At 39.0% G+C, this 27,870-nt stretch overlaps 3 protein-coding genes across 6 annotated transcripts in view; 1 reads left to right on the plus strand and 2 right to left on the minus strand.

Moving 5' to 3' along the window:
- Positions 1–1,353, minus strand: part of DYRK4 (dual specificity tyrosine phosphorylation regulated kinase 4) — a 67,926-nt gene extending 66,573 nt beyond the window's left edge. The window contains exon 1 of the mRNA XM_023549039.2: positions 604–1,353. Coding sequence (XP_023404807.2) covers positions 604–641 — 38 coding nt within the window. The 5' untranslated portion in view covers positions 642–1,353. The remainder of the gene's footprint in view (positions 1–603) is intronic.
- A 3,277-nt stretch (positions 1,354–4,630) lies between these two features.
- Positions 4,631–26,044, minus strand: RAD51AP1 (RAD51 associated protein 1). Its single transcript, XM_010590814.3, has 9 exons — positions 25,561–26,044; positions 22,018–22,067; positions 19,578–19,719; positions 15,999–16,108; positions 14,571–14,657; positions 13,898–14,047; positions 11,173–11,337; positions 7,958–8,107; positions 4,631–5,760 (listed from the first exon to the last, which is right to left on the minus strand). The coding sequence occupies exons 1-9, from the start codon at positions 25,572–25,574 to the stop codon at positions 5,621–5,623; spliced, it is 1,008 nt and encodes a 335-aa protein (XP_010589116.1). The 5' UTR covers positions 25,575–26,044; the 3' UTR covers positions 4,631–5,620.
- The window catches only part of FERRY3 (FERRY endosomal RAB5 effector complex subunit 3), a 61,048-nt gene continuing 59,177 nt past the window's right edge, over positions 26,000–27,870 (plus strand). For 3 of the 4 annotated variants that reach the window (XR_010321933.1, XM_010590813.3, XM_023549036.2), the window contains exon 1: positions 26,000–26,111. The gene's annotated coding sequence lies outside the window, so the exon portion shown is untranslated. The remainder of the gene's footprint in view (positions 26,112–27,870) is intronic. The other variant, XM_003410631.4, reaches the window with a different exon arrangement.

The following is a 27,870-nucleotide window of genomic DNA, read 5'->3' on the forward strand; positions in this document are numbered from 1 at the left end:
GGCTGAGCAAGAATATGCTTAGTACAGGCAAGCTCCTCATCAGCGTGAGGCATGTGAGGGTAGTCCCACCTGTGACTACCAAGAGGACATGCATGAAAATAAAGGGAGGAAGAAAAGTCTCATGTCCCAAGTTGTCGGCGTCAGGTGTTGGAGGCACGGTTTCAGGATAGGTTTTACGAGTTCCCTAAAATCCATCTCTCCCCTCTCTGCGCTCAGCTGGAGCCAGGGATGCAACATTCTATCATTAACAGAAAAGTATACTGATGTTGGGTTCTAAGGATGCAGCTGTTCAGAGCAAGATCTACAGTTGTGCTTTCCTTCACTCTGCACCCACACTGTGGGCCTTTCTCACTCTTCTCCGACTCGTACCACCTTGTACTCTTCTGCATTCACAAACCGTTCACTCTCCACCTCCTTTTTTCCCCCCCTTGTCCCACAACTCCCTTCTACTTTTCTGCACTCATACACCTTTCTTTAGTTTCTCCCTCCCCCCTTTCACCCCTCATTACCCCAGATGCCACTTCCCCTTGAAGGGTTCGGTCAGACCCAGTAATCTCAGACTTGCGCCCTATGGCGAGCTCCTTGCGCCTCCCTGGTCCTTACTTGGTTCCGGTGTAGTTAAGAGGTGGGAGGAGCTGCATCGGGCTGGCGCAGCCTGCTAGGCCGGCTGCTGCAGGGAGCTAGGACTGATAATCTGTGGAGTCTAGCAGGTGGAGGACCACACCCTCCCTCCGTTGCTATAGAAACTACTCCTGCCCTTTTTGTGACTCCGGAGCTGAAAGGGCTTAGGCTCTGGTCCAGTCCCAGACCACCTTTCACATCAGCCTAAAGAACACATCGCCCTTCCTCCTACCCCTACTCTCTTGCCCCAGTTCTTTAAAGGTTAGGACAAGAAGTGAATCTAGTCTTGAGGACAGAGATTAGAGTTGGCTGAGCAGACCAAAAACATGAAATTATCCCTACTCCCTCTTCAAGAGAGGTACAAGGCTATCAGAAGCACCTAGCAAAAATTCTGGATATAATTTATCAAGTGAACACTTTTGAGCACCTATTCTGTACCTGGTATTAGGAAAGCATGATAAGTAAGGGAAGTTACAGATGAATGACAGTACCTTGGCCTGAAGAAGTTCACTGTCTGGTCTAGGGAGGAAAACAGACATTCGAATAAAGATTTTTGAAAGAACTGAAATTAATTTGAGTCTTCAAGAACAAGTGGGAGTCAGTCATGTAAAGAAGGCAAGTATGAACCCATAGGCAGGCCCAAACTTCCCCACTACCCTCTCTCCCCTCCCCCCCCAAAAACCATACCAATTGCCATGGACCCAATTCTGAATTGTGGCTCCATGCAGTTGGTCAACGACGCAGAAAGCATCAAAAGAAGATGGAAGGAATACACAGAATCATTATACCAAAAAGAATTAGTCGATATTCAACCATTTTGAGAGGTGGCATATGATCAGGAACCGATGGTACTGAAGGAAGAAGTACAAGCTGCTCTGAAGGCATTGGCAAAAAACAAGGCTCCAGGAATTGATGGAATATCAATTGAGATGTTTCAACAAACAGATGCAGCACTGGAGGTGCTCACTCATCTATGCCAAGAAATATGGAAGACAGCTTCCTGGCCAACTGACTGGAAGAGATCCATATTTATGGTTGTTCCCAAGAAAGGTGATCCAAACAAATGTGGAAATTATAGAACAATATCATTAATATCACACTCAAGCAAAATTTTGCTGCAGATCATTCAAAAACAGCTGCAGCAGTATATCAACAAGGAAATGCCAGAAATTCAGGCCAGTTTCAGAAGAGGACGTGGAACCAAGGATATCATTGCTGATGTCTGATGGCTCCTGGCTGAAAGCAGAGAATACCAGAAGGATGTTTACTTGTGTTTTATTGACTATGCAAAGGCATTCAACTGTGTAGATCATAACAAACTATGGATAACACTGCGAAGAATGGGAATTCCAGAACACTTAATTGTGCTTATGAGGAACCTTTACATAGATCAAGAGGCAGTTGTTCAGACAGAACAAGGGGATACTGATTGGTTTAAAGTCAGGAAAGGTGTGGGTCAGGGTTGTATTCTTTCACCATACCTATTTAATCTGTATGCTGAGCAAATAATCTGAGAAACTGGACTATATGAAGAAGAACAGGGCATCAGGATTGGAGGAAGACTCATTAACAACCTGTGTTATGCAGATGACACAACCTTGCTTGCTGAAAGTGAAGAGGACTTGAAGCACTTACCGATGAAGATCAAAGATCACAGCCATCAGTGTGGATTACACCTCAACATAAAGAAAACAAAAATCCTCACAACTGGACCAATGAGCAACATCATGATAAATGGAGAAAAGATTGAAGTTGTCAAGGATTTCATTTTACTTGGATCCACAATTAACAGCCATGGAAGCAGCAGTCAAGAAATCAAAAGACGCATTACATTGGGCAAATCTGCTGCAAAGGACCTTTCAAAGTATTGAAAAGCAGATGTCACCCTGAAAACTAAGGTGCGCCTGACCCAAACCATGGTATTTTCAGTCACATCATGTGAATGTGAAAGCTGGACAATGAATAAGGAAGACCGAAGAAGAGTTGACACCTTTGAATTGTGGCGTTGGTGAAGAATATTGAATATACCATGGACTGCCAAAAGAATGAACAAATCTGTCTTGGAAGAAGTGCGGCCAGAATGCTCCTTAGAGGCAAGGATGGCAAGACTGCGTCTAACATACTTTGGACATGTTGTCAGGAGGGATCAGTCCCTGGAGAAGGACATCATGCTTGGCAGAGTACAGGGTCAGTGGAAAAGAGGAAGACCCTCAACAAGGTGGGTTGACACAGTAGCTGCAACAGCGGGCTCAAGCGTAACAACGATGGTAAGGATGGCGCAGGACCGGGCAGTGTTTCGTTCTGTTGTGCATAGGGTCGCTATGAGTCGGAACCGACTCGACAGCACCTAACAACAACAACAACAACAGCAGCAGTTGGTCAATGGCTGATTTTTCAGAAGTAGATCACCAGGCCGTTCTTCCAAAGTGCCTCTGGGTAGACTTGAACTACCAACCTTTCGATTAATAGCCCAGCACTTAACGTTTGCACCACCCTGGGACTCCTATATGAAGGCCCAGGGCCATGGAAAAGCTGGGTACCCTTTCATGCCAGCATTCAGTTTGTTACGGCTGGGATCAAAGGTGCACATGGCAGCATGAGATAAGACAGAAGAAGCAGGCAGGGGCCAGTCAGATCTCAAAGTAACTTCAGAGCTGAAGGGGCTAAGGAATATGTATGTGGATTTTAAGCAGGGGGTGTTCATGCTCAGATTTTATTTTTAGGAAACTCACTCTGGCAATAATGGTATAGAGGGTAGACTAGAGTAGGTTAAGCATCAAGGCAAGGATGCCTGTTAGGAGTAATAAGTGATGATGTTTTACAGTAAAAGAAAGAAAGTGGAAGGAAAGAGCAGTTTTGAAAAAATTTTTTTGAAAAAGTGAGAGGTGAAAGAGAATGAAGAGACTAAATCCTAGGCCTTAGGCACCTGGGTTGATAGTGGTGCCATTTACTAACAGAAAATACAGGCAGGAAAAGATTGGGGGAAGGGAAGATGTTGTTAAATTTAGTGACATCAAATTGTCAATGGACCAGGCAACAACTCTATGTCAAGAGCAAGGTCTGGGGTAAAGATCCTGACTTGGCATGTAGGTTATCACTGGAGCCTAAAGTCATCCAAGCTCTAAAAAAAAAAAAAAAGGGGGGGGGAAATGCAGAGGGACAAAAATGCAACACCACGAAAGATGATATTGTGGTGGGAGTAGGTATAGGGAACACAAAAGATTAGAAAGCTGCAAAATAATAAAGAATAGGCAGGGACACGGGGAGAAAATTACACTAGAATGGTGTCACATGAGCCAAGGAAATAAGGTGTTCTAACCAGGGTATGATAAATCGGTTCTATAAGATTTTTTTTATAAGATTAGATGAGAAAAATGTACAATGGATTTGGCAACATAAAGGTCATTAGTGATTTCAGCTTTTAAGGCTACTTTCAACATACTTTTAGTTAATTTTCAAATAGACAGAAATTATTAATATGAATAACATAGAGAAAACAGGTTTATCAAGCTGGTATTAGATGATTATCAATGGTATCAGTACCTAGTACAGAGCAGGCTCTTAGTAAATGTTTACTGTTGAACTGCAACAATACCCTGATACTATATAACTGGTAAATATGTTTTTAAAAAGAAGGTGGGGCAGGTGAGGTGGAATATGAAAGTATAAAATATATATTACCTGTTGCTGTTGAGTCGATTCCGACTCATAGTGACCCTACAGGACACAGTAGAAATGCCCCATAGGATTTCCAAGCTGTAAGTCTCTACAGAAGCAGAGTGCCACATCTTTCTCCCATGGAGCGGCAGGTGGGTTTGAACTGCAGACCTTCCAGTTAGCAGCAGAGTGCCTAATCACAGTGCCACTAGGGCTCTTTAAAACATACATTAGATATGAAAAAAATGTACAATTGAAGTAAGGCAAATGCTGAGTTTAATCATACTTCTAAATTACTAATTTTCACAATAACATATATGTTTCCATAAACCAAGAATTAAGCTATTATACATTTTTAATGGTTAACATGATTTGAAAATTTTTTTATTAGAAAATGATCAGGAGCTAGTTGAAATTCTCAACATAAAATATCCGTGACTATTTTTATTCACAATAAATTCAGATCTAAGCTTCCTAAAAAGCTACATTACCTAGTATAACAGGGATGACGAAGTAAATGCTTGAGAGCCACTCTCTAAAGCATTTGCCTAACAAAAAGTGATTATGTTTAAGGAACACCTTCCCCCAGTTTACATTTACAACACAAAGGCTAAAATTCTTTGAAAAGCTCTCATTTTCTCATGAATTTTAGACTATCAGACACAGATGGATACGATGGTAACGAGGAAAAGAGCATCTCAAACTTTTTTCACTTTTATTAAGGCTTTTGACAATGAACCTTCATAAACTGTCATGGAATTCTATCTGCTATACAATAAGCATCTATTTCTAAGTAGGGACACATGTTATATATAGTACAACAACCATTTTACAGTGTAAAAAATTCTGAATTCTTACTATAAATATGATTGGCTAAAATATGAAACATCTTTGTAATAAAACTGACAATGTAGCTTAGAAGCCTATAAGATTTTAGAAATGTCCCTTGAAGGAAATGGGAGCTTTTCCCTTTGCCAGTTAAACTGCCATGAACCAGACAAAGCTAGTAAGGAACATTATGTCAGCAAAGCAGAACAGTATGTGATTTGAACTTCTTTTTTGTCAAAGTGAGAATCACTTAATGATAATGACTTATAACAAGGAAATAATAGAATATGCTCTTCAGAAAAAAATGCAATTAGAAGATAATTTTTACAATTTCCTTATTGAAGTCTGAACAGGTTTTCAGAGAACAATCACAAAATGGGTTGAGATCATTTATATGACATATTAAATGACACTTTTATGTTACAATCCCCTCCTCAAATAATAATGCAACTTAAATATATAAACTTGAAACTGTGATTTTCTTGATCAAAAGTTTCTTTGCTACCACCCACACTCAGCTACTAGAAGCAGTTGGATGCAAAGGTTTAACTCGTGCTAATCTGGACAAGCCGAGGCGGAGACTCTGACTTGGAGACTTAACAGACACTCCTGGCAGTGGGCTTCTGCTATTGCTGCTGCTACTTCCAGATAATGCTGAAAGAAAACATATCACATGATGATGATGTCAGAAATCTCTTAAGATTAATTTTTAAAACAGAAGAAGCAAACGAAGTAGTTAAGCACTATTCTGCTATACGGAGTCTATCAAGCTATAAACTATACCAAAAGAATGGAAAGTACGGAAGAGCAGAAAGACAATAGTATTGCCTACTTCCAAACATCCCCAGAATCCAAGATGACACCAAAACTTCAATAGTGAAAGCTGAAACAGAAGGTTGGCAGCCAATAACATTTGTTCTAAAGGAATAAAGAAATGCATGCAATTTTAATTTCTAAGGTGGTGGACAAATTTAATGCATTTTTTAAAATTTGGAATCTTTAAAAGAAATTCTTAAAAGAGTACAGTTTTTTTCAATTATTAAATAGCTTTAAACATTGCAAAGACTTGATTTTATTTACTTATATTACCACCCTAACACAGCAATTATGTAGTATTAATTTTCAAAATTTATCCATATAAATGTTCATAGTTGATGATGAGTGCATTCATAATAAGCACAATTGTGTGTTCTTTTTTCATTCAAGATTTATAAACCTTTCCATGTTTCTAATCGCTTGATTTATCATTCTAAATTACACATATGTGCCACATCTTGATCAACTTCCTACAACACGCATTTTGCTTCTACATTTTAAATTTTTAATAACATGGCTATAGAAATTTGACTACTTACTACTTTTTCTTTTCTTGTAACAATAAATTCCCAAGAGTAGTTCCTAGGTATTATGGATTGAATTGTGTCCCCAAATATGTGTTGTAAATCCTAGCCTCTATGTTCGTGGTTATAATTCTACTTGGGAATGGGCTGTCATTGTTATATAAATGAGACAGGATTAGTGTAGGGTGTGTCTTGAGTCAATCTCTTTCAACATACAAAAGAGATTAAATGCAAGCTAGCAAGCCAAGACAGGGGAAGACTGATACTAAGCCACATGAAGATCATCGAGGAGCCAAGGAATACAAATGCTGAAAGGGGACAAGGACCTTCCCCAAGAGCAGACAGAGACAGAAAGCCTTTCCCTGGGGCTGGCGCCCTGAATTCAGACATCTAGCCTCCTAAACGGTGAGAGACTAAGTTTCTGTTCCTTAAAGCCATCCACTTGTGGTATTTCTGTTATAGCAGAAACTAAGATAACTAAGACACTAGGTCAAAGGATGGGTTTACTTTTCTATCTCCTCTCAAGCTGTTCTCTAAAAGATAATAAATCAGCAATAAATAATTACACCTGCTACCCTCAACCCAGACAGTACTGGAATTAAGTAATCCTGGAGTCCCATAGCTCAGGCCTAACTCTGCCTATTAATACCAAGTTACCATTAGGGGAGTAACCTAACCAATAAAGGCCACTCAGAAGAGGTAAAACCTGGGTAGATTTGGAAGGGCTTAGAAAAGAAGACGGAACAAATGAAGAAAGACACACCTGGCATAGGAAACTAGATAAAGAAAGGCCCTGGCAAAAGATACCTACAATGTGTTTAGGGGCCAAAAAAACCGTATCAGTTTCAAATAGACGGTTGGTATGGTTGGCTGAGGGAAAGTGGATACAGGATGACTAATGAGGAGGCCAGCAATAGTTCAGGTATGAAATGAAAAGGATCTGGATGAGGGTTTTCTTAATGCCAAGAAGGGTGAAAGTGAAAGAATTCTTGAAGATCAGTGAGATTCAGCTGTGGAACAAAAGAAAACAGAGTATGAGCCAGAAGCTGAGTTTGCTAGGATGTTTGCTGAATGCTGGAATTCCCAGGTACAGCCCAGGGGCTTCAGTCAGACTGTGGAGATTAGCAGAGCCTGACCAAACAGATTTATTGCCAGAATTATATACCAGAGATCTTAAATGTTTATACCCTTCGACACAGTAAATCTACTACTAGGAATTTATTATTCTAGAGAAAATAATCAGAGACGTGGTCACAGATTTCTAAAAAAAAAAAAGGATGGTTATACCTATTGCAACCTTAGCTGTAACACTGAAAACAATCATGAACCACCTAGATGCCCAGTATTAAAGAATAGTTAAATGATGAATAAATGCAACAAATAAAAGTCCTGGTCTTGAGGATTATGTAATAATATGGGCAAATGCTCACATATGACATTTATAACTAGGAACAAAATCCACCAAGAGTAATTTTCCAAGCCTCTGCCCTTGATCAATAAATATACCATACCTGGTGGCACCCACTTAGGTCTCCTGCTCTCGGCTGAAGGACTGCACATTTGTAATGGCTTCCTCATGGCCTCTGAAGACAGACAGGCCTGTTTTGGTGAGGGCTGAGATTCTGATTTGATGGCAGCAGGAGCAGAGTCTACTGAAGTCACTTATTTGAAAAATATACATAAAAAAGTTTGTCACATAAGGAGAGAAAGTTTAAGCCGAACATGTATGTGTAAAAATTATAAAGTTACACAACTTATTAAAAAAATAAAAAGGCAATATCACAAATGTGAAAAATTCTTATTAGTCAACAAACAGGCACTTATTGAGAGCCTCACAACACCCATCTTTTATGAGTATTTACATGCCAGGCAGTGTGGTAAACATATCACATACATTGCTTTTAACCCTTACTCCAAATCTCATACTGATAACCACTATTCCCATCATCAGACGAGGAAACAGAAAGGTTAAGCAATCTGCCTGTAGCTTGATAGACAGTAAATGTCTGAGCCAAGATTAGAAACCAGGTCTGACTCCAAACTCCATACTCATAAGCACCACACAATTAGTGTAGTACACAATAGTGACACACTCTATTAGGCTGTAGGGTTACAAAGAGTGTAACTCATAGATCCTGCTCCCAAGGAATTTATGGCCCAGGCACTAGGCTCTAGTGGGAAGGAAAGAAAGTTAAAGAGATGTGCATAATGCAGTGTGATAAGGGATAGGGCAGACTACAGAGCATGCGCAGTGGGAAGGGCACCTACAATCTCCGTGTTTATCTGTGTATGTTTAGAAGCAGTAGGATGAGGAGTGAGGAGGGGACGGTCTGAGCCGAATCAAGGCTGAAACATAAAGATGAGCAAGAGGGCAGTTTTCTAGGCAGAGGGAGTAGAAAGTGCAAAGACAGGGAATGCGGCAAGTTTCAGAACCAGTTACTTGTTCAGTATAGTTGGAGGAGGGATCTCAAAGGGAGGAAAGGCAAAAGAAATACCGTGCAGATGATGTATGAAAAACATTCACAATCATGTATTATTCTTACTCAGGAGTAACTTGCATTACTGAAACATCTTTCTGATAGTAGTATGTGGCAAGTAGATGACTTAGAAGGCTACTACTGTGATCCGGGTGGGAGGTGTAAGGGTCTGAACTAAGGTGCAGAATGGAGGGAAAGCAGATTGGATATGGTGGTGATGAAGATAATCCATGACTTGCAAGTTTCTGTCCTGCGTACGTTGCCTGATCGAGCCATTTACCCGGAGTATGAACACAAAAATGGGAGTAGGTTCTGGTTCTTTTTTTTTGGCCGGGGCGGGGAGGTGGTCAGGAGAGAGGAGAAACGGAGGGATGAGCAAGAGAGGTAACAGGGAGATGAGAAGGTAAGTTCAATTTCAGATAATGCTTGCTTTGAGATACCTAAAAGGTATTCTAATGCAGATAAATACAAACATTTCCACCACATACTCTTCTTTATGTTAACATTTGTATCCCTTAGATTAGCACCGCCCAGTAGAACTTTCTGTAATGATGGAAAGTTCTATATTGAACTGTCCGATACAGTAGCCACTAGCCACATATAGCTACTAAGCACTTGAAATACAGCTAGAGTGACTGAGGGACTAAATTTTTGAATTCTACTTTAATTTTATTAATGTAAATAAAATATAGCCACAATATAGGCTATTAGCTAACATACTGGACATAACTGCTCTTGATATTTTCTCTATCAATGGGAAAATTACATGTGTGAGCTGAAAGACTCTCAAAGGTTACCCAATAAATTATTAGTGGGACTAGAAATATATTCCACTTTCCTAATTCATTATCCTACTACTTAACAGTTACTTTTTACTTCTAATATACATATTCATCTCCTTGGAAACCCTGGTGGCTTAGTGGTTAAGTGCTACAGCTGCTAACCAAGAGGTCAGCAGTTCAAATCCACCGGGTGCTCCTTGGAAACTCTATTGGGAAGTTCTACTCTGTCCTCTAGGGTCGCTATGGGTCAGAATGGACTCGACGGCAGTGGGTTTTTGGTTTTATTCATCTCCTTAAGGAGCCCTGGTGGCGACGTGGTTAAAGCCATTAACTGCTAAACAAAAGGTGGGCAGTTCAAAACCACCAGTGCTTCCACAGGAGAAAGATGTGGCAGTCTGCTTCTGTAGAGATTTACAGCCTTGGAAACCCTGTGGGGTCACTATGAGTCTAACTGACTAGATGGCAGTAGGCTTTCGGTATTTATGTCCTTTGTGAAGAACTTACTCCAAGGTATAAAGAAAAGACTTTAACTGGTAAGTTCCAACTTGGAAACTGAAATTTTCTTTTTATTTTTTAGTGTGTCTTGGTATGGAAGCATATACAAGCATCTAAAAGACACATAAAATATTTTCATATTGTTAATGACTTTTTCATATTACAGCTTGTGGTAGGCAGAATAATGGCTCCCCAAAGATGTCCATGTCCTAATCCCTGGAACCTGGGAATATGCTGCCTTACATGCCAAAGGGACTTTGTACATGTAATTAAGTTAAGGACTCTGAGTGGGGAGGTTGTCCTTGATGATCTGAGTGGTCCTAAAGTAATCACAAGGGTCCTTATAAGTGAAAGAGGGAAGGCAGGGGAATGGGAATCAGGGTGACACAATGTGAGAAAGACTCCAACACTGCTGGCTTTGAAGATGGTCAAGCAGGAAAGCAAGTAATTCCTGAAGAAAATGTGGTCCTGTGAATAGAGCTTAGGCTTTGAATGGACAAGCCTGGGCTCAAATTCCAGCTCTCCACTTATAGAATTCCAACAAATATGTAGCCCCTATGAGCTTCCATTTTTTCATTAGTAAGATGCAGGTGATAATAGCTACCTCAGAAGGTGGCTGTGAGTACTAGACACTAAGTGCTAGCATAGATAGTGGGGCTTACTATATTTTTTTTCACAAATAACGCAAAAAAAAATTGGCATAGTGCACTTATGAAAATAACCCAGGGAGGTGGTTGCACAGTTGGCAAAAAATAAATAAATAAATAACACGTGCTTTATTTGCAAAAAATATGGTAGCATGTTTATCCACTTTTCTTCCTTCGCCACCCCACCCTGCTTTCTTCTATGTATTTTAGCTAGAAATAAACATTGACAAAACTTTAAGGAGAACAAAGGCAAAGATAAGAAAAATACAGCAAACAAGCCACATACATTTCCTTTATAAAATTAAGTGTTTTGGATCAAGCTTACCCAGAGCACTACATTTGGATTTAGGTTTCTTCTCTTTCTTTTCTACTGGGGGTTTTACCTTCACTTCTTTCTTTTTAGTTTCTTTAACTTTACTTTTTTTCATAGTGAAGATTTCATCATTATCTTCACTCTCACCAAAATCAGAGTCATCCTCAGAATCTTTACCTAAAATAGATTACATAGCATTTTCTCAATTTTTAGTTTTCTTTAACTCTTTGACATCTATTTTTTCCCTTTTTAACCAGATCATTTCCATGAACCTACAAACATGAAGGAAACATCACCCAAAAAAGCCTCTTCCCAATATTCCATTTCTTTGCTACCCTTTATGGCAAAACTCCTTAAAAAGTTGTCTTTCAGCTTTGAGTTCACCACTCCCCATTCTCTTGAACTCAGCTTGATAAGGTTTTCATTTCCATCAAGCTCACCACTGACCTTGCCAAATACATTGGTCAATTTTGTTTTTATCTATTAGATAACAAGTCATTTAATTACTGACTTATCTTTGACATACTTTCTCCATTTGGCCTTTCAATACTCCTCTCTTGGCTCTCTTACATTTTTAGCCATTCCTTTTCAATCTTTTGCTGAATGTTTCTAATCTTTCTGACCTCTAAATGTTGGAGTATTCCAGAGCTTAGAATACAGACCTCTTCCCTTCTATACCTACAGTTACTCCCTAAGCGATCTCAGTCTTAAGGCTAAATACCATTTATATGGTGATGCTTCCAAATTTATCTTCCAACCTAGACCTCACTCCTGAACTCCAAACTTGTTTATTCAACCGTCTACTTGACATTTCCACTTGGATGTCAGGGGTGTCTCAACATGTCCAAAACCCAGCTTTTGATACCAGTCACTACCACCCCTTCACTCAGCCAACTTGCTCCTCCATCAAGTCTTTTCCATCTCAGTAATTGGAAACTTCCAGTCACTCAGACCAAAACTCATTCTTGCCTGCCTTTTACTCTCTTAACAATAGCTGATCCATCAGCAAATTCTATACGCTATTCCATTAAACATATATAATCTGAGGACTTCTCAGCATCTGTCTCTACCGCTACCACTCTGGTCCAAGCTACCATCACCTCTCACCTAGATTACTTAGATAGTCTCCTAACTGGTATCACTACCTCTGCCCTTGCTCCCCTTATAGTCTATTCTCAACTTAGTAGCTTTAGAAATCCCTTAAATTTTTAATTCAGATCACAATCTTCTCCAAATACCTCCCATTGCCTAGTAGGTCCTACTTGGTCTGATTTCTTCTAACTTCATCTCTTATCAGTTTCCTTATCCCCTACTCAGCTCCAGGCACAAGGGCCTTGCTATTCCTCAACACACTAAGTACCTTCTTGCCTTGGGACCTTTATATTTGCTGTTCTCTCTTCATGGAACACTCTCCAAATCTCCACACGGCTTCTACCCTTGAATGTTACCTCAAAGCAGTCTTCCCTGAACACCTCACCTAAAACAATATCTTCTACTCCAACTCCATCATTCTCTTATCCCCTACCCTGCTTTCCTCTTCTTCATAGCTCTTCCATCACAGTACTTGGCACATTATGTATTTGTTTATTGTCTAGAATTTAAGCTCCAGAAAGGCAGGAGCTTTTGTTTTGTTTTGTTCAGTGCTGTGTGTCTAGAAAACAATGCACGTAATAAACTAAAACCAAACCCACTGCTGTCTAATTGATTATGACTTATATCAACCCTATAGGACAGAGTAGAATGGTCCCATAGGGTTTCTAAGGCTGTAATCTTTACAGAAGCAGACTGCCACATCTTTCTCCCATGGAGTGGCTAATGGGTTTGAACTGCCAACCTTTCAGTTAGCAGCCAAGCACTCAACCACTGTGCCACCAGGGCTCTTTATGTACGTAATAGGGACTCAAATATATGTTAAATAAATGTTGATGAATAAATCTGTTGTTTGCCTATTGTGTGCTAAAATCTATCAAAATATATCATCTGATTTAGCATAAATTTATGCATTTATTCACTTTAGTTTTTATTAATATATCTTGATGTTCTATCAAGGTCACTATGATTTCCAGTTGCCCTGTTTTCTGAATGAGTCTGAAAACAACTGTAATAATAAAATACAGGTTATCATATTACTTCTACCTCAAAATATTTCGTGAACTCCTACTACCTATACAAAAAGTCTACACTTCTTAAAATGGGTCTGAGACCCTCTGTGATTTGGTGTCATCTTGCCCTTTTAGCCCTTTCTACAACATTCTCCTTGCAAGCCTCACTGAACCCATGTATGCATACTTGCCTATTCCATTGTTTATGCTTTTATCAGCCAGGAGGGGCCCTGGTGGTACAGTGGTTAACAGGTCAGCTGGTAACCAAAAGGCCAGCAGTTCAAATCTACCAGCCACTGCTTGGAAACCCTATGGTGCAGTTCTACTCTCTCCTACAGGGTTGCTGCTATGAGTCAGAATTGACTCAATGGCAACAGGTTTTTTTGGTATCAGCCAGGAATGCCATTTTACCCCTTTAGTTTTTTTAACGATACTCATTTTCAAGGCATGGCTTAAAGGTCATCTCTTAGACAAAGCTTTTCCCCTAATTGCCATGGCTAAATTTTACTGTCCTGTGTGTTCCTCAAGTTCGCATATCCCAAATGTTTAGCATAATGGTTTACGTACATTAGTGACTGCCAAGAACTTTTTACTGAATTCCCATAGAATTAATTTTGAAGCAGGATATAACTTACTAGTTTCAAAGTCTGGTTCAGAGTTATTGACACTATCGCCATCACTGCCTTCCAAAAGAATCTTCCTTTGTTGCAGCACAGCTTTAGATGCTGCGTTTCTTTTCCCTTGAACCTCATGAATATCCTCTTCCTCAATAATCTTATCCAAGTCTTTAGGAGAAGCATGAAAACAAAGAAAAAATGTTCTGTGACATGAAATATTTAAAGAACTACATACTACATCTATTGTTTTTATTTGTCCAGCTCCATTCCTCCCCTGTTTCTGGTAATAAGCCTCATTTCCCAGCCATGTGACCCAATCTGGATCAATATTACAGCATCACTCCCCTGGCAACAGAGTCTGGTTTACGGAAAAGTCTAAGACTCAAACTGAGACAGTTTTTCCCCAAGAATTTTCAAACTGGAGCTGGGAAGCAGTCCCTTTCTTCAGTGATCAACTGCTGTAGACTAGAAGCCATGGGTAGTCATGACCTTCCAGCAGGGAAGAACGTGGGTCTGCAATAAGAGAAAAAACTAAACACTAGAACAAAAGGAAACAAAGGTCAAGAAGTGACGAGAACCTTAACAAATTTAAAGACCCTGGTTCTAGCTACAGTTTCAGGAAGTAAAACAAAAGCTTAAAAACCAGTGCTATTGATGAAAATAAAAAATATTATTAATATAAAAAACTTACCTAAATAATCACTGCTTACACTACAATTAGAGATGTGAGGAGACTTAGTGATTGTTTTTGTTTCACTATTGCCACATTTTTTAATACCTAAATATAAGGAATAAGAAAGAGAATTTAGATTTACCCCAATCAAACAATGTCTAGAAATAGAAAAGGTTAATGCTAAAATCTAATAGCATATGGATACAAATAAATGATCTAAACTCAAGCTGCACAGTGATTTTACTTGAAGGGGCTAGGGTATGGTTGAGTTTAGGCTCTGAAATCAGACTTTGTTTCAAACTCAGACACACTTAAACTGGCTATATGACCAGGAGCAAGTTGCTTATCCTCTCAAAGACTTAATTTCCTCATCTACGATGTGGAGATAAAAATAGTGTCTCATAAGGTTATTGTGGGAGATTAAAGAGTTCACACATGGAAATTACTTATCACAGTGCCTACCACATAGGAAACAGTCAATAAATACTAGCTATCATTACTGTGTAGGCAAGTCCACACTTTTGCTAATATAAGCAGTCTCCAATCATTGTATTACTCTGAAAACAATCTATGGTATTTTAAGAGGCCTTCAAGTCATGATAATTGGTGTTATTAAATCCCAGTGCTATAAAGTGCACTATTTTATGAGAAGCGGTGCTTACAAGAAAATTCACTATTTTTTTTTTATGAGAAGAATTTCATTTTTTCAACTGTAGATACAATACATGACAAGTCTCTTTAAACTCTGATTCCTGATAACTAAAAGCCTCCCTAATCTCTCTCATTTATTTTCAAATGGGAGGCAATACTGATTAAAAGAACAAAACAAAACCGTTAAATAACATAGTAGACTAAAATAACGCCCGACTTAAAAGAGTTTAAGCCAAAACAATTTAATCCGAAAAACATTTTAGCAGTTGAAGTGTCACGTCTCGGAATGATTTCTGCCTCTCCAGAATGTCAATATTGCCATCTGCTGCATAGTCACCAGAAAAATCAAAGGAGAAAAATTCAGAGAAATCCGGAAGTCATAAACCTCTTAAATCTACTGAGACTGCTAACCAAATTAGTACCTTTAACTTTCAAAAATAAAGATTATCATCGTTAGATCATATTCAACTGATTTGGACAGGATATGGGTTGCTAGGATTGTGCAGATCAATTCATTTGATAAATAAATTAATTTTTCACAGTATACCAAAATACAATTTGAACACCCATGCTCGTAGTCTACAGCCTTAAGCTCACTTTGGGTGTTAAGCATAATATGTATGTACGTGATTTATGCAGCTGAGTAAACGTTTGAATCCAATTGCATCCTCTACTTACAGCTCTATTAATACCCGGAGTATTCAAACTTCTCTCTTCCGTGAAGGCCCATCCAAAGAAACGGTTACAAAATCAGTAAGTGGGTTTTAAAGATAAATACACAGAAAATAAAGTTACTTTTATCTTGTGACTCCGGCACATCAGTGGTGATTGTTGGAGTTTCCTTCACTGATAAAGCTAGTGCAACTTCTAAGTCTCTCTGGTAGAGCTTGTCATCTAAAGCCATCCTAAAACAGACACACAATAATAAGGTTTTTAAAATATCAGTCTCAACTGGAGAGCAAAGTCTGAGATTTTCCTGAATTACTATTTTAGAGCTTCTCTAAACTCACAAAAATGTTTTTAAATTATAATCATCACCATTAATTGACCTTTGTTGGTAAGGCTCCTAAATGCGTACCTAGTGTAACAGATTTGAACAGGAGCAGTATGTGTCTTTGCACTTGTTGTCTTTCATTGTTACACCTCTCCTTACTACCAGCTCTGTCCAGCTGGGAAGCGCCTTCTCAATCTTAAAGACTTGGCTCAAATATCACTTCCACTTAGGACTCTTCCCTGACCTCCCCCCTTTAGACACCTATTATAACCAAACCCAAGTCCTGCTGCTGTTGAGTCAAATTCAACTCATGGCAACCCCATGTATTCCAAAGTAGAACTCCTCCAAAGGGTTTTCTTGGCTGTAATCTTTACGAAAGCAGATTGCCAGGCCTTTCTTCTGTTGCAATGTTGAGTGCAAACCGTTTGTGCTACTCAGGGACCATACTAAATTGAGATAAATATATATTTTTGAACATTTTATTGTGTCTTAGGTGAAAGTATACAGAGCAAATTAGTTTCCCATTCAACACACTGTAAACAAAGTGTTCTATGACATTGGTTGCAACTCCCACACTGTCAACACTCTCCCCATTTCTGCCCTGGGTTTCCCGTGACCTTTCACCTGGTTTTCCTACCCCCTCTTGCCTTCTTATCTTTACTTTTGGGCAAATGTTGCCCTTTTGGTCTCTTATAAGTGTTTGTTCTACGGAGCACATTCTTTTCAAGTGTTAATTTTATAGGCCTTTCTGTTGCTTGGCTGGAAAGTGGTTTCCAGGCATGGCTGCAGTTCCAAGTCAGAGGGAAGTCTTAGGGTCATAGTCTGGGGAGACCTTTCAGTCTCTATCAGGCCAGTAGTCTGGTCTTGTTTTATGAATTTGATTTTTTGTTCTACATTTTTCTCCCGCTCTGTCAGGGACCCTCTATGGCGTTCCTAGTAAAAGCAGTCAGTAGTGGTAGCCAGGCACCAATTAGTTCTTCTAGTCTCAGGTTCATGTAGGCTGCGGTGCATCTGGCCAATTAGTCCTTTGGACTAATTGCTTTCTCGAGACTCTGGTTTTCTTCACTCTCCTTCACTCCGGAAGGAAAGAGATCACTAGTTGTATCTTAGATGGCTGCTTGCAAGCTTTTAAACACCATATTATATCAATTGACATAGATGTCCCCCAAGTCTATGGTCCTTAGCCTTCAAACCTAATCTCTTTGTCCTGGGAAGTGTTTGGTTGTACATAAAAATTTCCATGACTGCGCCCCTTGTGTGCTCTATTGTGTTAGTATATATGTAACATCTACAAATATGTATGTAGAGATATCCACAATCTAACCTGTATCTTCAGGTGGGTGTGCTCCCTTATACCCTTTCATACCTCTTTAGCATACCTATCCACCTATGTATCCCTTCATAAATTATTGTTTGTTTATACTGTTGTTGCAGGATTGTCTATTTTATAGCAATTCTGGTAGCTGCCCTTTGTTCTTGTATTCCTTTCAGTGTCTTCCTTTGCCTTTGTCATGTTGTGCTGATTTTCCCCAAATAGTGTATTGCCTTTCCCTTCACCAATATTATGTGTCTTCTATCTATTTAGTAATTTACCCTCCCTCCTCCTCCCTTCCCAGGTAACCATCAATGGGTGTTTTTTCTGTATGTAAACCTTTTCTTGTTTTTTTATAATAGTGGTCTCATACAATATTTGTCCTTTTTTGATTGGCTTATTTCACTCAGCATAACATACTCCAAATTCATCCATGTTGTGAGATGTTTCACAGATTCATCATTGTTTTTTATCACTGCATAGTATTTCATTGTATGTGCCACAGTTTGTTTATCCATTCATCCACTGATGGACACTTAAGTTGTTTCCATCTTTTTGCTATTGTGAATAATGCTGCAATGAACATGGGTGTGCATATATATATTCATGTCACTGCTCTTATTTCTCTAAGGTATATACCTAGGAGTGGATTGCTGGATTATATGGCATTTCTATTTCTAGCTTTTTAAGGAAGTACGGTACAGTTTTCCTTAGTGGTTGTAACATTTTACATTCTATGTCAGCCGTGGGAATATAAGAGTTCCAGTTTCCCCACAACCTCATCAGCATTTGTCATTTTCATTAGTGCCATTGATGTGCAGGTGAGATGGTATCTCATTGTAGTTTTAATTTGCATCTTTCTAACGTCTAATGATCACGAGCATTTCTTCATACATTGTTAGCCACCTGAATGTCTTCTTTGGAGAATTGTCTGTTCATGTCCTTTGCTCATTTTTCAATTGGATTGTCTTTTTTTCTTGAGGTATTGAAGTTTTCTACATATTTTAGAGATTAACCCCTTGTCAGGTATGTCATAGCCAAAAATTTCTTCCCAGTCTATAGGTTCTCTTTTTACTCTTTTGGAGAAGTTTTTTGATGAGCATTAAGTATTTAATTTTTAGGAGGTCTCATTCATCTAGTTTATCTTCTACTATTTGTGCATTTTTATTTATGGTTGGTATACTATTTATGCCATGTATAAGGGCTCCTAGGGTTGTCCCTATTTTTTCTTCCATCATCTTTACAGTTGTAGGTTTTATATTTAGGTCTTTGATTCATTTTGAGTTAGTTTTTGTGTATGGTATAAGATATGGGGCAATATATATATTTTTTAACATCTGTTCCCCCAAGCTAGACTTTAACAAACATTTTGCCAAGCACTTACAAGACACTACACTAGATGGGATACTAAAAGTGCCCTCTTGCAGTCTTCAGTTTAACAAGGGAGGTGGGGAAATAATCATACTAATAGTTATCCCATATAAAGCAGATTGTAGTAAACCCAATCAAGGAGGTCTAACGTGCTATGGTGTGCAAGAAGAAAAAAAATCAAAGATAGGAAATAAGGAAAGGTTACATGAAGGAAAAAAGCACTGAGAAGCACTTTGAAGGATTTATTGATTATTTTGGACATTTCATATAAATGGACTCATACAATACACGGCCTTTTGTGTCTGACTTTTTCCCTTAACCCAAAGCCATCACCGCCAAGTCTATTCCAATTCATAGCGACCCTTAAGCATAATGTTTTCAAGGCTCATCCTTGTAGCATGGATCAATACGTCCCTCTTTTTTATGGCTAAATAATAGTTCACCGATTCAAAAATATACCACTCCGTAAATCTGACTGTCTTTGTATTTATATTGATATTTTCTTATACGTTTGTGAATTTCTTTTTTTTAAGTCAGAAGGAAAGTCAGAAGGGGATTGATTGTACATTCCTGTTCTACATGCATGAAATAACATAAGATTGTTAGAGTTCTTATTTAAACTAAGAGTTCAAATATGTTATCTGTTTTAAACTAATATACCTAATGTTGGATATTTTGTATATGTCTTACCTCTCACCTTTTTTTAGGGGTTTTCTCTTGTAGTGTGATGTCTTCTTCCTGGAGATTCTTCACTTTAGGTTTTGGTTTTTCTCGTTTTAACTCCTTTGGGTCTGTTCTGGATTTCTTGTTTGAAGTTGCCATTGAAGAAACAAAATCACCTATTTATGTATGAATTAAAAATAAAAGAATGTATGAAATTGCTTTTCCTGAATGAAAAGGAAAGAAAATTATTTCCTCAGCAGATGAAATTCATTACAGTATGTATTTCTGAAGTTTTAACATCCAAGAAAATTTAAAAAATTTCCACAATTTAAAAATTATTGTTAATATTTTTTCTCTATTCTTATTCATGATTTTTCAACTTCTTTCTTTTTAGTGGTCTTTATTTTTTAAAACATCACTCCCTCTAACACCAATCTACTAAAAACTACAAAAGCAATTAAGCTAGTAAATAAATGTTAAAGAAAAAATGAGAGATTAAAAATCTGTAAAACCACTAGAGAAATTACTAAAAACTCCCTTGAGAATTTTACCATATTGAAACTTTGCAGGAAACGATTTTTATAAAAACTGATCTTCTTTCAAGGGTCTACTACCTATTCCACATTAATCAAGCTAAGGAAAGTAAGGAGCATCAGAGCATGGGGGAGAGAAAAAAGCTCCTACTTAAGGATTGTTAAATAGTAGTATATTCTCTTTCCATTACCACATAGGCTTCCTATGATCCTACTAATGTAACTTTTCAATTTGTGGAAAAGGGATGTTCTTCTCCAGTCCATTACAGTTTTTCACAGGTTTTCCTGTCCTACTAGTCCTCAGAACTGATGTAGTTCTCCTGTTGACCTTCACAATATAAAACTGCCGCTGTGGCTTTTAAACACATGCATGATGCATGTAGGTATACCTTCGTGGAAATGCAGTCTTTACCACCTAATTTGTTGTTGTTGTCGTAAGCTTCTCCTTAGTCAGCTCCCAACTCAACGGCCATCCCATGTACAACAGAATAAAATGCTACCCAGTCCTGCACCATCCCCGTGATCAGTTACAGAAGGGATAGTTGTGATACATGGAGTTTTCATTGGCTGATTTTCAAAAGTAGCTCGCCAGGCCTTTCTTCCTATGTCATCTTAGGTTGGAAGCTCTGCTGAAACCTCTTCAGCATCACGGCAACATGTACGCCTCCTCTGACGAGTTGTGGCTGCACACAAGGAACCACGGTCAGAAATCAAACCGAGTCTCCTACGTGGAAGGCAAGGGTTCTACCATATATGTTGTTTTTTTTATGCTCTCCATGTGGGGATACAAGAACTTTTGCAACTCTCTCCCCACTCCCAGTGTCCAGAATATAACTTGCAATTTATAAATATTTGGTGACAGACTGGTGACAGTAATATAAGCTGTAAGTTATATTCTATACTGTGTTCTCTCAAGTGTTAGACACATTTAAGTTTGTGACCAGGCAAAAAATAGATTTCTTCAAACCTAGAAATTACGAAATATTTGACTTACAGAAAGCTCTGGTGGTCTCAGGTGGTGGAGGGGGGAGGAACCAACCTACTCTGAAGTATAACATAATTTAATGCAACGTTTCTCAAAGTTTTTGACCTAAGTTCCCTTAATAGCAGAGACAAGTGAACATACAACCCAGTATAATACAACTTAAGCCTAATCTTTCTTAAGGTCTTGTTTTATTTTACACTTAATGGGAATTTTACTAAAACATTTGTGTTTCAGAAAGACAGTGTTTACCTTCTTGAGGGAAGAGGTAAAAGGAGACAAATCCTAATTTGAGAAACTTGGATCTAGAGTAGTTTAGATCTAAAGAGCCACTTCCACCTGGTCCTGTTCATTTATCACTTATCTACATAATTCTTGTTAGTGTATTACCAGCATAAAAAATTCTTAGAAAATTACTTTTTAAACCTATGCCAAATGCGAGGAGTCCCTGGGTGGTGCAAATGGCTAAGCGCTTCACTACTAACCAAAAGGTTAGTGGTTCAAACCTACCACTAACAGACCTGACAATCTAATTCCAAAAGGTCACAGCCTTAAAAACCCACAGAGATGTTCTACTCTGCACACATGGGGTAACCAACCTAAGTCAGAATCGATTTGATGGCAACTAACAAAAACATGCCCTATGCAATTGGGGAATATGTTCAATATTTGAGCTATGTACACCATATAATGGAGTCCCTAGGTGGTGCTAGCGGTTAAGCACTCGACTGCTAACCAAAAGGTTGGTGGTTTGAACACACCCAGACGCACCTCAGAAGACGGGCCTGACAATCTGCTTCTGAAAGGTCACAGCCTTGCAAACCCTATGGAGCAGTTCTACTCTGCACACATGGGGTCACCATGGGTCAGAATCAACTCTACAGCAACCAATAACAACACCATATATGTTCTGAGGAAAAAAAGTTTTCAGATCTTTAAAGCAAGATGATTCCACTTACCATCGCTGTCAGAGTCTTCAAACTGTGAGTAATTAACTGGTTTCTTATGCCTACGACCAAGACAGAAATTTTTCATTTACACAAATGTCAACTTCTCACCTCCCTTCCTTAAAGTCTTTAATAGTCTTGAGTAAATGAAAATGTGTTAAAGTATACTTAAATTTAAAACACAATATGCATTTCATAGTAAGGATTTATCATTAGCTGAAATAATTATAACTATACTTCCTGATAAACATATAAACAGAACTGTAATGGATTTTGAAATGATCTTTTCCCCTTTATCCTTATATGGGATCTATACAGAATGTGAGTGGTGTAAATTGCTGGGAAAACATTAGAATGAAGGTGTGAGGCAAAGATACCAAAACTGAAATGGAAAAGAAAATTAATTCAGATAAGCCACAAAGTAAGAATAATTCATATGATTAACACAATCTATATACTGTTTAATTGCTATTGAGGGCTTTAAGTTTTTGTTGTAGGTGTTCTTTTGTTTTATATGTGCATTCTGTCTGACACATGATTTGTTGGTCACTCAGATGATATTAATTCACCTAGTTAGGCAGATCTTCTAAGTTCCAATACACTTCATTACACAATATCAAAAAATCACGTTTGTCAGTATCACCATCAAACTCATCGGAGTAGTCTTTGAGCATTGGAAAACTGTCAAGCTCATAGTGACGGACACATTTTCCAAATTTCTAATTTTTGCTTGACATCTCAAATTTTATCACTGGCAACAAATACTGTCAGTTGTTTTCTTTGGAATGGCAGACTCACATAATTCATTTTCCAGAAAAATGTCTGCCAAATACCCAAGTGTGGATAACCTAGTTTGTTGGTCAGCCGTTCATCCAAGTAAAAATGGCAATCCATGAAAAAGAGGCAAGTTCAGCTTGCAACTCAATCACTTGAGTGCTTTTCTCTGAGACTACTATCAGTATATGGAAGGGCTTTATACACACTTCCCATTTCTTCACACGGTATATTAAAAAGAAGTGTGCTCTTGTTGTTACTTTCCTGCTCTTTGAAGTCAAAGGATTTGTGTGCTGAATAAAATATGGAAACCCCTTTAGAAATTCTGAGATTGAATAACAGTAAAATAAAATCCAAAGTCTTTATTTAAAAAAGTATACTCAAGGGCTGGATGAGTTAAGTGAAACTGGCTTTTTTCTCTTTTTCTTTCTTTTTTTGACTGCGTATGTGGCAGTAAAGAATATAACTACGAGTACAGTTTGGTGCTACTGCCTTGATCTGTGCTAAGGTGTCAGCAGTTTTACTCACCATTACAGTGCAAATGACAAAACAGTGAAAAAGGCAAATAACATCTTTAACCATTGTGCCACTGGGTTCCTTATATTAGTATTAATATGACAATAGTTTTGACTTCATGGACTTCCTGAAAAGTTCCCAGTTATCTGTAGGGGTCTACAGGTCACACTTTGAGAATAGCTGTTTCAAACAAAGGGGTTATGTCTTCACTACTTGGATGTTTAAAAGTAGCTCAGGCCAAAAATCTTGTGGAGTCATCCTTGATTATTTTTTCCCTTACATCCACTTCATCAGCAAGTGCTGTGAGCACTACCTCCATGATATATCCCAAATATTTCTATTCCATGTTCACTGATAACATCCAATTCCAAACCACTACCCAATGACATAAAGCCTCCTAACTAGTCTCCCTGCTCCCATTTTGATCACTGCATTCCCCCGTTCGTTCTCCACCAGAAGCAAGGGACCTTTATAAAGCTGAAATTAGATTCCTCTCCTCTACTTAAAACCCTCCATTGGCTTCCCACCACATGTAGAATAAAATCCAAACTCCTTTCTAAGGCATAGAAGGCCCAACCTGGTCTGGTCCCTTCTATTTCTCTGACCTCATCCCCCACAGTTCTCCCTATTGCTCATTAGGCTATAGGTTTAGTGGCCTTCTTTCTGTCCCTCAAATATGCACAAATTCAGGGGCATTGGCTTCTATTGTTCCCTCTACGCAGATTTTTGCCTGGTTAGCTCCTTCTTATCATTCACATCTCAGCTCAAGTGTTATCTCCTTATAGAGGCACATCTTAATTATCCTATTTAAAGTAACATTTTCCTCCTTAACACTGTTTATCACACTGCTGTTTATTTTCTGTCCCCTACCTGCCAACAGAGGAGCCTTAGTGGCACAGTGGTTAAGCACTTGGCTGCTAACAGAAAGGTCAGTGGTTGGAGCCCACCAGCCACTCCACAGGAGAAAGATGGCAGTCTCCTTGCATAAAGATTTACAGCCTTGGAAACCCTATGAAGCATTTCTACTCTGTCGTTTAGGGCTGCTATGAATCCGAATCTACTCAACAGCAGCAGGTTTTTACCCCTCAGTGGAACGTAAGCCTTAGCACCTAGTATAGTATAGAAGTAAATACAGGTAGTGTCCGACTTATGACGTATTTGAGTTACCACAAACTGCACTTATGACTTTTTTTTTTGATACATCTTATTGTTAGTCATATGTACTACATAAAACGTTGACGTGCATAAAAGGACCATAGAGACAACTCTAATTTTCTGACTAGAAATGCCATCCCCATTCCCAGGGATAATCCAGATGATCCAGAAACTTCCACAAGTGGAGTTATTATTGCAACTGATAAAATGCCAACTTGTCCAGTTTTTATGGAAGTATGCATTATTTTATGTATGCATGTATTAAAATACAGCATAAGTTTATATGTAATTATTTCCAACCCCAAAGACAAAGATCAGATTTACAAAGATACTGATAATAAAAGGCAATAATAATGAAAGCTAAAAAAAAAAGAGGTATTCTTTAGGTCAGAACCGATTAACCACGTAGTACTTGGAATGGAACCCCGTCAAGGTAAATCCCGTCATTTTAAGTTCAGGGCTACCTGTGTACCTTCAATAATTTTACCAAACGAATGGCCCACCCTAAGCCTCTATTGCCTTCAATTGTGGTTAAGCAGAGGAATAGCTTCAAACAGTCTAATGGAAACCACAGAGGATCCGAAGTCAGATGGCTTAGGTTTGAGAATTGTCCTTCATAAGTGACTTAGATAAACTGGCCTTTATAGCTAGGAGGTTTTAATCTATAAAATAAGGATATCTAAGATTTCTACGGAGCACTGGTGGCGCAGTGATTAAGAGCTCGGCTGCAAACCAACATTTCTATACCAAAAAACTATAGTGATGATGAACAAATAAAATAACACAGAAGTAGGCGCTCCGTGAAATGTAAAGCCCTGTTCAAACCCTAACCTACTAAGGTCTTATTTGGATGCGCTGGGTAAATGAAATGGCAATAGCTGCGAAGAGAGGGAAAAGGCTATGATGCTAGTATACTTCTGAGGAATAAGTGGCTCTCACTGGAGACTGGAGTTTCTTCATGACAGGACCTTCCTTCTAACCATACCACACACACCATCCCCATCCTCCGTCCTTCTTGGTCCTCTCCCCTCAATCCTGTTTAGGTAAAGTTGCCTACAGCGTCTTCCTTTTCTTTTTCCCTAACCCCACCGGATGTCATTAACTACTCACCGCACAGGCCGCATATTGATCCCCTTCAAGGCTGGAAACTTGCAGCTTTCAGGTTCTCCCAGGCATCTATGGCAGTTCTAATTCCCGCCCAAAACCAAACTTCGAAGCTCTCCGCCCGCCGGCCTGCAGTCCTCCAATCATTCCCAGCCATCCTTGCGGCAGCGCATGCGTTCTGCGAAGAGTTTAATGTGTTCACGCCCTTCCCAAGGCGATTGCTCTTCCGCCTTCGGTCAACCCTAGCGGAGTTTGTGCTTTTCCTCTGCACTTTCGTCACGACAGCCGCTTTTGGGCCGTTTTTGGAGTGCTGAATAGTAGTAGAAAAACGTTTTCCTACATTTCCAAATGAGTAAATTGAGGCATGATGGAACAAGGGCACTTGGACGATGAGTTTTCCACAAGGTGCCAGGAAAAAGGAAAAGTTGTGGGCGAATCTGTTGTAGCGGATCTGCTGGCTGTAAAAAGAGCTCGGTAGGTCAGCTGATGTTCCTGGTGCAGCTGCTGGTTGACAGCTCGGAGTGTGTGGACCGTTCAGGACTTTGGAACTAGGCGAGGTGAGCCCAGAACCAAGAACAAGGAACCTCTCAGACTGAAACCCCCTAACGGAGGGGCTGGTCCCCTCCCTCGGCTGGAGCGTCTCGGCCAGGGAGACTGCCTTCCCTTTCTCTAATTTGAGCTTTAGAGCCTCCATTCGATTGGCTGTAGGAGCCTCGTCCAGCCCTCCCACCCCGTATTTGTACCGGAAACCTTCCTTGAAGTTGTTTAGAACTACCCTGCTAAAACATTAGAGTCTTCGGATAGACTATTAGCCAAAAAAAAAAAAAAACCGGGGAAGTGGGGCTTAAGTATCAATTTGCTGAACGGCAATGAATCTAAATGTTGCGTTGATTGTAACCGGAACTAATGGTTTTTGTTTACTGAAAGTGTTGAATCCGAAAATGATTAGACCATAAACCCATAATTCGGTAACTTTCAAGTCTCTGCTACAATGTTTCTTTACTGCCGCTGCCTTCATCATGTGTACTCAGTGATCTGTGCCCTTTCTACTGATACTTTCCTAGATAGCTTATTTTACCCTTACTAAAAAAAAAAAAAAAAGCTTCCATTTATTGTTCTTAATGTTTGTCAGATGCTTCGTATTTGTTGTTTAACTGATCTTTATGACAGTCCTGTGAGTTAAATCCCCAGTTGACGGTTGCTCAGGTGGCAAGTAAATGGCCGAATCAGAATTTGAACTATTTAGAATTACAAAGTCAAAGGCCCATTCTCTTTTCACTACACTGCCTTCCTCCAACAAATATTTGCCTTAAGTCTGTGTGCACCACGTCAGGGACTATGGTTCAACTATTGGTAAGACACAGCTCTTGTCCTCAGGATGCTCACGGTCTGGCGAGGACATGATGAAAGGAAGCTAGAGGTGTGAACCGGGATTATGTCACCTAGGGCCTTGTATGCCATGCTAGGAAGTTTAGGGGAGGAGGCGGTGGGGAAACACTATTGGGAGTTTTAAGTGGAGGGGTAGGAAGGGTTAGTCCATTGGCAGCAAGGAAACCAGTTAGGCTGTTTAATATAATCCAGAACAGAGATGATGATGCCACCCAGAGCCCATGGCAATATCTCATTTATGTATATTATTCTCACCTTCATTGGCTGAGGTCAAGACTTCCTGTGAGCACATTGGTGGATGGTGAGCAACACAAAGCTTTCTAATGTGGACCTTCCCATTCACCTAAACTACTTTTTACTACATATATGTTGTATTGAACAGTATCGTATTTTTAGGCTAATTTCTGTATTTTAGCTCTTTTCTTATGTATTTTCACATGTTGCTTCATCTTTTCTTTGTGGAGTCTACATTTTCCAAAGGAAAAACCTAGTGATTTGTGACTCTTTAGTAGAGCAAAGCAATTTCTGTCCCCCGACCCCTCTCTCTTCATGTTAGAAAACACATTTAGTGAAGTGTGAAAAGAGAAAATCTTAAGTAAAGAGCTTGAGGAATTTTTACATAATGCATAATATGTTCCTGTAACCACCAACTAGGTTAATATATAAGACATTTTCTAGTACCCCATAAAAGTCCCTGAAATTCCTTGCCAATCTGTACCCCCCACCCCAGTGGTAAATCCTATTCTGACATTTCTCACTATCAATTAACTTTGCCTGAACTTCATATAAATGGAAGCATACATTATATACTCTTTTATGTTTGCTCAAGGTGTCTGTGAGATTCATTGAAATTGTTGCATTTATAAGTGGTCGGTTCATTTTTTTATTGCTAGATAGTATTCACCTGTATAAATAAACCATAATTTA

This window comes from Loxodonta africana, chromosome 4, assembly GCF_030014295.1.
Source record: "Loxodonta africana isolate mLoxAfr1 chromosome 4, mLoxAfr1.hap2, whole genome shotgun sequence".
NCBI lineage: Eukaryota > Metazoa > Chordata > Mammalia > Proboscidea > Elephantidae > Loxodonta > Loxodonta africana.